The sequence below is a fragment of the Thermobia domestica genome, chromosome 7 (assembly GCF_964235325.1).
Source record: "Thermobia domestica chromosome 7, izTheDome1.hap1.1, whole genome shotgun sequence".
Lineage (NCBI taxonomy): Eukaryota > Metazoa > Arthropoda > Insecta > Zygentoma > Lepismatidae > Thermobia > Thermobia domestica.
Window position 1 is genome coordinate 178580499 of NC_137460.1, and position 12181 is coordinate 178592679.

At 34.6% G+C, this 12181-nt stretch overlaps 1 protein-coding gene and 1 long non-coding RNA gene across 3 annotated transcripts in view; one reads left to right on the forward strand and one right to left on the reverse strand.

The window, feature by feature from the left end:
- Positions 1-12181, forward strand: part of obst-B (obstructor-B) — a 152596-nt gene that overhangs the window by 126622 nt on the left and 13793 nt on the right. For both annotated transcript variants that reach the window (XM_081765625.1, XM_081765626.1), the window contains one exon: positions 3506-3745. In XM_081765625.1, coding sequence (XP_081621751.1) covers positions 3506-3745 — 240 coding nt within the window. The remainder of the gene's footprint in view (positions 1-3505; positions 3746-12181) is intronic.
- LOC145690588 (uncharacterized) overlaps positions 1-12181 on the reverse strand; it is a 160079-nt gene that overhangs the window by 75749 nt on the left and 72149 nt on the right. The gene's annotated exons all lie outside the window — the stretch shown is intronic.

The window sequence follows — 12181 nt, forward strand, 5'->3', positions numbered from 1 at the left end:
CTAATACACGTGTAGTTTGAAATTAGAATTGCGGTCATGTTGTAAGGTAATTTTAGTATTGAAGAGAAGAAAGGAGGAGAGAGAGTGTGTCTCTTTAACTGATACGATTATGGGATAAGAAAGTTTATGTTGGGTGGCCTAACTGCACGGCGTTAGCTGTCGCAATTTTTTTGATACGTAGTGTACAAACTGAAGAAACTTCAGTACAATTCAATAACATTTCTTTATTTCTATTCCGTTCAAGAAATGCTCCAATATCAGAATAAATATCTTTTCAGTCCTTCAATTCTGAAGTAACCTCATACAGAAACTGTGCTTATTAACTATCAGGGACGTAGCCATGGAGGGGGCTCAAGGTCTCCCCACACTAAAATGGAAAAAGAAATCTTATTAAAATTCAAATTTAGACTATCCTATATTAAACAGTTTTTAAAAAGGCATTACAATGCAATTTTAAGGCTTAAGTTTTACATAAAGTTTCGAAGAGTACTGCCGGACATCGTGTACTCGGGGGAGGGGAAGATTATTCCCAGACACTCTTTTTCGGTGTCCCCGAATCGAAATTCTGGTTGGGTCCCTGCCAACTATTACAATGTCAACAACACAAATCTTTGTCGTGTCTAACAAACACCTATTTTGTTTTTAAATAATTTTCTATTTTTTATATTAATGTAAGAATGCCTGTCCCATTGACATTTTAGTAAGTTAAAAGTGATAAAGACGTATATACGCTCAATAATGGCTCAGGAAAGACTAATTTCATTGGCCATAGTAACTATTGAAAATGAAGCCAGAAAGTTAGATTTGCTCACAGAAAAGTTAGGAGTGCCATTTAGTGTTTGAATAAAGTATGTATATGTCATTATGCAGTTAATTTTGCTCACTTCTATTTTAATTTATTAGTATTTTTATGATATCATTATATGATATTTACACTAGAATACATGTTTTGGAACAACGTTTCGTTAACATCGTTTTGCAGAATACACATTAACAAACCGTTCATTTTGATTTTAACATAAATTATAATGGTAGGATTGAATTGAAGCAAATGCAAATAATTACAAACGTCACCTGAAAAAGTTACTTTATTCTTTTCTAAAAACATGTCTATTCCAAGGCTATGATAAATTTACTGAAAAATTTATGTGTTAATCGCAAGGAAAGGAAAGTTTATTTTGTTGATTTTTTCTTAGCAAAAGTCAGAAAATTACAGTTTTTGTTATCACTTACACATTCCGGCTTTAATATTTGTATCGTTATTTGTATATTCTAAGCTATTAATATGTTGATGTGTATCAAGTTTAAAATAAACAAGAATAGTACTCGATTTCAATAATTCAAAACCATGTTTTCATTAACTTTTATGTTTTAACTACAAAAGCCATTCAATTAAAAAAAAAAAAAAAACGTAATACGAACTTGTTTTATATTACATTGTGATCGTACATTCCATATTTAAATCTACGAGCACAGAATAAACTCTGATGGTTTTTTATACCACACTAAGGAGGGGGGGCATTTGAATTCTTGCCCCGGGCGCTTACAACCCATGCAACGGCCCTGACTGTACCTTATAAGATTTAGAAGAATAATTGCTGAGAACAGCTCGTTCCTAATCATTTCTTCCCAGAAATTGAGTTAGAAGTCCCACTTGGTCTAATGGCTAGCACGTTTGCCTTCGGTTCGCGTGGTCCCGGGTTCGAATCCCGGTTGGAGTAGTTGAACAACCTAAGTGGTTCGGATTCCACTGTAATCAATAGGTCCATGTCTTCTTTAGCCTAGCAGGCATAACTGTGGGGCGTTAAACTAAATCAAACCAAACCAAATTATGAGTTACAATTAAACTTTATTATTATTGTTATATTATTATTATTATTATTATTATTATTATTATTATTATTATTATTATTAGTAGTAGTAGTAGTAGTAGTAGTAGTAGTAGTAGTAGTAGTAGTAGTACTTGTAGTGGTAAGTCATAATTTATAGAAAGCATTTTAATCTAAACATCTACATTTATTTTTCTTTTAGTCTTTTAAGTAAATTAAAAGCAAGAATTATTTGCAACTAATAGTGAATATGATTATGAATTATGTGTCTTTAACATTATGAATTACATTATTTCGTTCTCATCTAACGTGATTCTTACTTCCCCATCAGGATTCTGCCGCCTATAGTCGGACAATTTGTCCATGCCGACCAGATGCCGCGGTCGGATTGCCGGCGCCGGACGTCGGCATCTTTCAGCGCGATTTTCGACCGCGACGAATAGTTGCCTTGGCGAGCGGTCGGCAAACAGCCGGAAATGAGCATTAAATACGCCGGCACCGCCGTCGGAAAGTTGTCTTGCCGAGCAGTCGGCAAACAACCGTAAAGGCGCAGTAAATGCGCCGGCGCCGCCGTCGAAAAGAGGTCGGCATAAGGAGTCGGCTGAGGGTCGGAAAGAGGCCTTTCCGATTGTTTTGCCGGCTCTGACGGTCGGCAAAAGTCGGCAAAGAGTCGGCAAAGGGAATTTTACTTGACGATTTTCGACCGCTTGCCGCCTCGGCAAAAGGTCGGCAACTTTGAACAAGTAGATCGTCGTGCCGCCGCGGGCGGGTGCCGGCTGCCTCCGGCGGCCCGCCACCGTCGACGGCGGCAATCCATCTTTCCGACCGCGACGTCCTGATGGGGTTAATTATCCCTGCTTTTCCCTCATGTGACTAAATTAAAGTTAAGTGAGAGACAACTACTTCATGCTACAGAATGAAATAAAGTTATTATTATTATTATTATTATTATTATTATTATTATTATTATTATTATTATTATTATTATTATTATTATTATTATTGCAGCTTAAGGTTCCACAGTAATGCCTTTTAGGTTAAGAGACGAATGATTAATGGATGAATAAATAAAGAATTAATTGCTTCTGGATATAGTATAGATAGTCACGTCAAAATTTTGGTATTCATGTAACTATAAAATTGAATGCAATTGTCTTTAAATACATATATTTTTAGATTCCATGGAAAGAACATGGCACACGTGCAATTACATGAATTCCGAGTTATCAGTGGAACCGAGCCATTCGCATACAACGATTAGAGAACGTAATACAGTATTTATTTACTCATATTTAATGTCAAAGAAGGAATTGCCGGTACATATTTAAGAAATATTTTAAAATTAACATATTTGAAAGCACAAAGAGCTAACGACGTGTAACATTATTATAATGCTATTATTATTATATTTTACTATATTAATATTACTATACCATTCTTTATGTTTTCAAATAAATTTTGAGGGAATATAACCTACTCTTCTCACCCTGTTTTTCAGCAGTTCAGTACCAAAATCACATGAGCTTCCCCTTTATTATTATTATTATTATTATTATTATTATTATTATTATTATTATTATTATTATTATTATTATTATTATTATTATTATTATTATTATTATTATTAAAGGAGCACATTGAATAATTTGTGATGACACCTATTTTCTGTTTTACAGTATTAGCTGTTTGCTGCACAGCAGCGCCTAAGAAACAAGAAGACGAATTCACCGATGAATGTCCAGAGCCAAATGGATTCTTTGCGGATGCTTATCAGTGCGACAAATACTACGAATGTCGTGAAGGCGAAATAATTGAAAAACTTTGTCCAGATGGAATGGTCTTCAATGATTACAGCCCCTTACACGAAAAATGCGATCTCCCGTTCAACATTGATTGCTCGGAGAGACCTGAACTACGTAAGTAACCATAGATTTAAAATTAATAAATATTTCATTGTCAGCTTTGTTTCAAATCAATTCATAATAAATATTTCATGAGTTCAAAGTTAAGTTTCTCAACGAAAATATAATGTTATGTAATTTCATTTTAGTGGTAAATGATAGTAAATCTATAGTAACTTTTCAAAAAACAATCCCTAAAATATAATGGTTAAATTACGAATATATGTACAAACTGGAAGAGAATTTCAAAATCAGAAATCCTCTCAGAATATATGTTAAATAAAATCATTTTCTATCATTTCTAAACCCCTCTAATAAGGATTTTCTTTATTTTTTAGCTATTACCGGTTTCTCTATAACATATCACTAATAATTCTCAATTTATAACAGCAGGTAAGGAAAAGTTCTATAAAAAAAATAACCAACGTTCACAACCTACGCAAAATGACCAGTCATCGTTTTTCTCATGTGCAAGTTTGAAATCAAACAATTACGAAACCGAATAAGGAACCGAAATTATGAAAGTTTTAGACACTAACAAAGACCCAGTTACCCACTCCAAATAATAGAGATAATAAAGCTGGGTTGCATAATGTAATCTTAAAGAGTAACAAAGCAATGATACTTCGAAAACTAAAACTAGGTAGCCAGTTCCAGTTCGAACTTAGGACTCACAAGTACCGTGTGCTCAAAATCTTTTCGTTAATTGTGAAGTCTGTTGAAGAAAACAATCATTTTGCGAACTATGGCACTTGTATGTTTTAGTAATAATATTATTGCTATTTATTGTACATTTTTTGTATTTATTGTACTTATGACTTCTCAAATGGCCTACATTCAAATCCCATTATAAGACATGTTTGTGATGTTTGATAAATAAGCCATCACTATCTGAAACCTATTCATAAATAAATACATATTTTTTCTACAGTTTCTTCTGATTACACAGTAAAGACTACTATATATTAGGTAAAACTTTCAAAGTAAAATTAGAATATTATTGTATGTAACGAAACGATTTTTTGTGCTTTCTCCACTGGTCTAGTCGCTAGCGTGCAGACCTTTAAATATAAGGGTTCTGGATCCGACTTCCAATGGAAGACCATTGAACGCGTTACGGTGGTTCAAAATTCACTTTAAACTATACCTCCACTTCTCTAATATCCTCGATGATGGAAAGGGATGCTAAACCTCAATAAATAACAATAATTCAGAAATGGTGCTTTTAAATAGAGGTCTCGAGGTGAATTGGCAATAATGTACCCAGGTTTTATTAAATATGTTTTAATTATATTAAAATATCGAAATACTATCTACATTTAAAGCCTTAGATTGAATTAGCTGAAATCTCCGATATTCGCACCGGAAGAATAAGCTCTATGCAAAATATTTTTAAAGTAAAGCAACGAGTGAAATAAATAACGAAGAATAATGCTTTCGTAGTTGCCGTCCGTGTGGATTTCCTTACCGAAGTTATACAGAAATCAACGCAGCTGAAAGTACCCTCACTTCTTTTTCCATCCTAGATCAAACATAAATACGCTGAAGCACATGCTTAATTATTTTAAATGAAAACAATCCAACAACCAAATTTCACGACTCTAAACGTAGAGGATTCCAAGATATGGACATCTTATTGTAATAATTGCTACCACTGCCCCCTTTTCTTTAAACCTAATTTCTTCTCTTCTAGGACAAATGTAAAAATATGCTGAAACCTGTGTTAAACTATTTTAAATAAAAAGTCCAAATACCAAGATTCATGTCCCTAACGGTAAGGAAGTCCGAGATATGGCCATCTTAGTATAACATAGACATGTTATTATAATAATTGTAATCCTACCTCTTATTTCCTGTCCATCCCATTTTCTTTCCTTTTAGGTCAAATATTAAAAAGAAAACGCTGTAACATGTTTCTAATTATTTTAAATAAGAAGCTCATCTATCAAATTTCGTGTCTCGAATCTTCAGAGATTCGAAAATATGATCACTTTAATATAATAATTGCAACACCCATTTTCCCCTCTTCCTTGTCAAACTTCCTGAAATCTTTGCTCACTAGTATTCTTACGTCACTGTCCAAAATTCAAATTTGTTGCTTTTACGATATGGTCTGGGTATTGATCAGTCATACGTCAGTTACTCAGCCAATCTGGACTTATTCTTTTTTTTTATCATGGTAGCTGTCATTGCCCTGTCTTAATTCAGAGCCTGGATAAAAGAAGTAAGCACCTGTCGCGTCGTTGCCAGTTTTAATTCAGAACCTGCATAAAAATAAGAAACCCAATACCCGAGTATTTATCCTGTGCTGTACGTAAGACTGCGCACCGAGCATGAAATTAGGGTTGCAAACAGGTAAGGCCTTCTGAGAAACTGAGAAACGTGCGTACAATTCCGTATACGTTTGTAATAGGGATGACCAATTCCGAAACTTTTACTTTCCAGTATCCGGAAAGTAAAATCGAAAAAATTCTGGAATTCGGAAATATTCCGGATTTAGAAAAAACTCCGATTTCGGAAAAATTCCGGAATTCTAAAAAATTCCGATGTAATCTGAATTCCGTAATTTTCAAAATTTCGGATTATTTCCGAATTCCGGAATTTTCCGACATCGGAATTTTTCCGAAATCTGGAAGGGAAATTTCCGATTTCGGAAAATTTTGGCCATCCCTAGTTTGTAACCTCTCCCTCTCGTAGATTCTTCCGAACCAAAAATCGTAAAAACGGCTTCGTACTTGCTCAGATCCGGTCAAGATCTATCCGTGCACAAAATCTGGTGGATCTATGTGGACCCATGTCAATGCAAACAACAGATACACATACTCAAACATTATTTTATTATTATTATTTATATGATATATAGAGATAACAGGTTTCTGGAAATCTAAGATCGCAGCGCAACGCAAACTTAGGTTTCAGTTAGTAAGCGGCATAATCGATACATGCGGAATTTATTGTCATAAATTTTGAGTTGCTTTTGCATTATATTGTAAGATTTATACAAACCTGTTCCTTAACAAGGCTGTTGAGTTCATTGTTTTAATAAGAAATACCATTCTATCATTATCAGCTCTGCTGGACACCAACTTTACAAAGATATTTTTATGTATCTTATCAGGTGGGAGGAATGTGTGGTTTGGTGAAATTAAAACTATGTTGGAAGTAGTTTGCTCTCAGAAAGGCCACCTTCAGAATTGAAGTAAATAGAGGCATCAGAGTAACTGCATCTAAAGAAGGCACCATTTGCTCCAGTATTCTAGTTAAGGGGGCAGACTACTAAAAATATACAAAAGCTAACCATTTTTCTTTTGGCCATTTTTCGTAAGTGAAAAGAGATAATCAAATGTAGCTTACCACAATAATAGATAATGTTATTCTACATCCAAAAATATGAATTAAAAGAATTTTCAGTGTTGCCACCCATGGAAATTACAGTGTGGCCAGAATATGAATTACCCAAAAATCTAGGTTAAGGCAGTGACTAGAAAAATGAACTCAACAGCAATTAATGACTTATTATGTTGTCTTTGTTCCTTGTTAACAACTTTTTGTAATAAACAGTACAAAATAAATACAAATATTATTTAAAAAGTACACTCTGTAAAGAAAAAATAGCGACACTTGCTCTAATATGGTTTTCTCAACATACTTTAATCAATATGAATTTTTACATGAATTCCTGATAATATTACAAGGCATATTCCTAATGAGCAGTTCATTCTTAATACTTGCGCCAGAGATTCAGGCTTTTGAGATGAATTTGGTGAATTTATATGCATATATAAGTAGCTATGTGTGTTTTGAGCAAAATCGTTTGTAGGAAGAGTAATTCATAAAACTGAAAAAGATCAACAACAATAGCAGAAAACAAGAAATGGAATTTCTTTAGGGTAAGACATATTGTGTGCAAACATCGAGAAGTACGATACACCAAACTAGTATTTTGTATGTGCACCATGGGCTTCCCGCATTGGTAACAAAGCTATTGCAAAATGCAACCTCGATATCACGGAATAACACCCGGATTATCTGTTCCTTGAATTCCATTCTATTTGAGATAGTTGTCTATTGAAATTTCTACTCATATTGATCCACAAATTTTCAACTGGATTCATGTCGGGTGAGTTTGTAGGCCACACGAGTCTCTAAATAGTCATATTCTTGAACCACGTATTAACAATTTTGGCTCGGTGACATGAAGCATTATCGTCCTGGGAAAGGAAGTAGTCCATATCTTCTTCAGAAAAGTCATCTTTAGCTGTTGTAAGAACTTTACGTGCCAGAATTTGATGATATTTTCGTGCATCAAACGATCCTTCACATATATCCGTCGTTCTGACGTCTTTAACGGTGAACCATGCCCATATCATCACTCAGTAACTGAATATTTGAATCTCTTAAACAAAATCCTTGTCAAGTTCCTTGCTTGTTCATATCCACAACTTCACACCACTATCGTTTCCCACTATTCTAAACTTCTTTTCAATGAAGAAACCGACATGCTTTCAGTTGTCATAAGTCCAAGTTGTATATCGACTCACAAAACTACATGTTGAAGTCCTCTGTGTTTTGTCAGTTTCGACTTTCTACGCTGTTTTTTCTTTGTAATATCCTCTTCATACAGTCAAGACAATACAGTTGTACAAGTAGGCCTAACTGCAGTTCCAAGATCATGTCAAACTACAAAAGCGATTTTTTGGGAAATCACTCATTAAATCTGCGGTGCTATTGATTTCATTTAGCAATCTGCTCTGGGTGATGCTTTCTTTTTTCTTTCACACTGTTGACGAAGGGACGATTTGTTATGCTGTTTGCACTTGTGAATTACTCTTCCTGCCGTAGAATGATGGATTTTCAGAATTCCATCTATTCTTTTAGAGATTTGCCACAACTCACATTTCTTACCCATCTTATTTGTTTACAGTCCACATGTAGCAACAATATCACACACAAACAACACTGCACAACAAAAATTTTGCCACTTGACACACTGTCCAAACAATGAGAAAGCAAAGAACAATCATAAAATGCTATTTACCTCAGCCTACACATTACAAATGCAATGCAGAATTCTTACTACAATAATTTACGAGACGCACTCAGTGCCATCTATCGAAAATACTAGTGATACACAAACAATTGACAAGCGATGTCCTACACCACAGGTGTCACAGATAACGCAAATGAACTATCCCACTCTTCATTTCCTTCTATTCCTCTTCTAACGGGCTGCAACTATGGTTTTCTGTGTAAGTTAGTTTAAGAATTGAGGTGTCGCTATTTTTTCTTTACAGAGTGTAGTTAACAAGGAACAAAGACAACATGATATGTCATCAATTACCGTTGAGTTCATTTTTCTAGACACTGTTTTAACCTAGATTTTTGGGTAATTCATATTCTGGCCACACTGTAATTTCTATGGATGACAACACTGAAAATTCTTTTCATTCATATTTTCGGGTGTAGAATAACATTATCTATTATTGTGTTAAGTTACATTTGATTATCTCTTTTCACTTACGAAAAACGGCCAAAAGAATAATGGTTAGCTTTTGTATCATTTTTAGTAGTCTGGCCCCTAAGTTAATAGAAATCATTAGTAAGATAAATTGTCGTTCACTGCGAAGTTCGAGGTATGATCAGTATGAATTCAGTGGTTGGAACACTATGGTCCTGAAAGCCAAGAAACTACCACATTAATTTCCTCAAACGTAGTTCCTACAAACGTAAAACGGGAAAATATAGCTGTAATGGTCTAGCAAGTCAAACTATTCCGAGGTTGTTCCCAAAGTCCGAAGTGGGAGGGCAGAAATTTTGAAAAGACTGTTGGATGAACAAGAAAGTGACAAATTCCATACGAAATGTGTCTTAAAATCTAACAATAGCAATATCCAACGATATATTATGTTGTAAGAAATGAATCAAAGTTTTAGAGTAAAGATGAAGGAGATAATTTAGATATGATGGAGATATGCGAAGTAGATGGAAGAGTAGTACAAAAGAAGAAAAAGGACATTATCCAGGTAATGAGACAATCGGATTTATGACATGGAAGAGATTCTCCAGAAGACACAGAAAGAAAATATAATGGAAATTCAATTTCTAAATGACAGAGTTATGGTAGTTAGATTTGATTGGGAAGAGATCTTACCACAATAAAGCAAATGCACTGAGCACTTCATGTTTGATGGAAGAAGCGGAAGAAAACTATAAAAATTATGAGGAAATTGCAGATGGAAAGAAAAAGGGTGCATGCATAATTGTTACGGGTGTTATAAGAGAGGTAAAGGATGGTAGAATATTAGATAAATGTGGTTTAGAACAGTAATTTTTAACTGGACAATGTATGGCGTAGCAGCGGACTTTTACGATTACAACCAGGGCAGAGAAAACAGATTGAAGAAACAAGGGGAGAAATCGAGGTAATTGGAATGGAATAACAAGTGACAGTATATGATTACTTATGAATCCATGAGTAGTGTAACTGTAAAACCATCGACTACGCCATGTTTGCCTGTCACCACTGTCTAGTAACAATACTAGAGTTGCTGTCTTCACCTTGCTGTCTTTGTGTGCCTTACTAACAAGTAAACCTTACGTTTGGGTGAATCGAGTTGCTGACTGAGACACATATGAGAAAGTAGTATTAAATGTGGTCAGTATTTCAGTGAAGTTGTAGGTGCGAAACTCCAGGGGTTTAGGAGATACAGCTACCAGAACATCACATGGAAGTACAGAATAGTCTTCATACAGTTGGAGGTAAAAGCTCTGTAAGACCTCTTGTAACGACAAAAGATGAATAACAAATATATGGGTACACATTTGGACTAGGGGAAAGTCATATAGTAAGGGTATATCCGACGGCGGCCATCTTGAAATCCGCCATTTTGAATTAAGGTTAAGTTTTTAAAATAGGAATAGGGTCATGTGATACATGATTTAAGGCGCAAATTTAATCAGAAGAATAATGGTGAAATTAATTTTGATTTACGCGCAATCGGTAAAAAGTTACAGGGAAATTAAATATTGTTGCAGCATATGTATTAGTCCTTTACCCCAACTTGTAAATTTTGTGTTAATGATAATAATTAAATAAAAAGCAGGTGGATAAATATTAGGTCTATGGTAAGAGTTGCCTTGATGGCGGCCATGTTCAAATCCGCCATTTTGAATCAGACAAAAGTTTTAAACAAAACGCATAACATGACACCTTATTAATGGTAAATTTTACCATAAATCCAACGGTATAACCATTTTTGCTTTATCATTAACCAGCATTTGTTATCGCATAAACAAGTTGCTAATTTAAGGAAAAATGACCAAAGTGAAATTGAGTCATAATTGAACTTGGGTCTTTCTTCCAGAAAAGTCCTCAATTAGTACAATCAATATGTAGTTCAGAAAAGAGTCACTTGCACTATATGACTTGCACAAATGCAGCAAGTGACTATATGACTTGCACAAATGCTCTGCCCACAGTAAGCACACCTGACAAAGGCAATCGAGTTACACTTGACACATTTGTCGTTAAAAATTCCGCCAAAGCAGTAGTCCTAAGGAGCGGTCCATTTAATTTTGTGCTGGTTAATGATAAAGCAAAAATGGTTATACCGTTGGAGTTATGGTAAAATTTGCTATTAATAAGGTGTCACTGTTATGCGTTTTGTTTAAAACTTTTGTCTGATTCAAAATGGCGGATTTGAACATGGCCGCCAACAAGGCAACTCTTACCATAGACCTAATATTTATCCACCTGCTTTTTATTTAATTATTATCATTAACAAAAAAATTACAAGGTGGGGTAAAGGACTAATACATATGCTGCAACAATATTTAATTTCCCTGTAACTTTTTACCAATTGCGCGAAAATAAAAATTAACGTCACCATTGTTCTTCTGATTAAATTTGCGCCTTAAATCATGTATCACATGACCCTATTCCTATTTTAAAACCTTAACCTTAATTCAAAATGGCGGATTTCAAGATGGCCGCCGTCAGATATACCCTTACTATATGACTTCCCCCTAGTCCTAATGTGTACCCATACATTTGTTATTCATCTTTTGTCGTTAAAAGAGGTCTTACAGAGCTTTTACCTTCAACTGTATGAAGACTATTCTGTACTTCCATGTGATGTTCTGGTAGCTGTATCTCCTAAACCCCTGGAGCTTCGCACCTACAACTTCACTGAAATACTGACCACATTTAATACTACTTTCTCATATGTGTCTCAGTCAGCAACTCGATTCACCCAAACGTAAGGTTTACTTGTAAGTATACGAGCAGCAAATTGTGTTGTCTCTGATTAGCTGAAATAAATAGTTCAGCGAAAAGGAATAACATAAAAATGGATTTTTATGTTTTTAAAAGATAAACTAACTAGTAATGAGGAATACTTTACAACCAGCACGATATGAAAAGACAAACCTGGAATTCTTCAATAATAGACA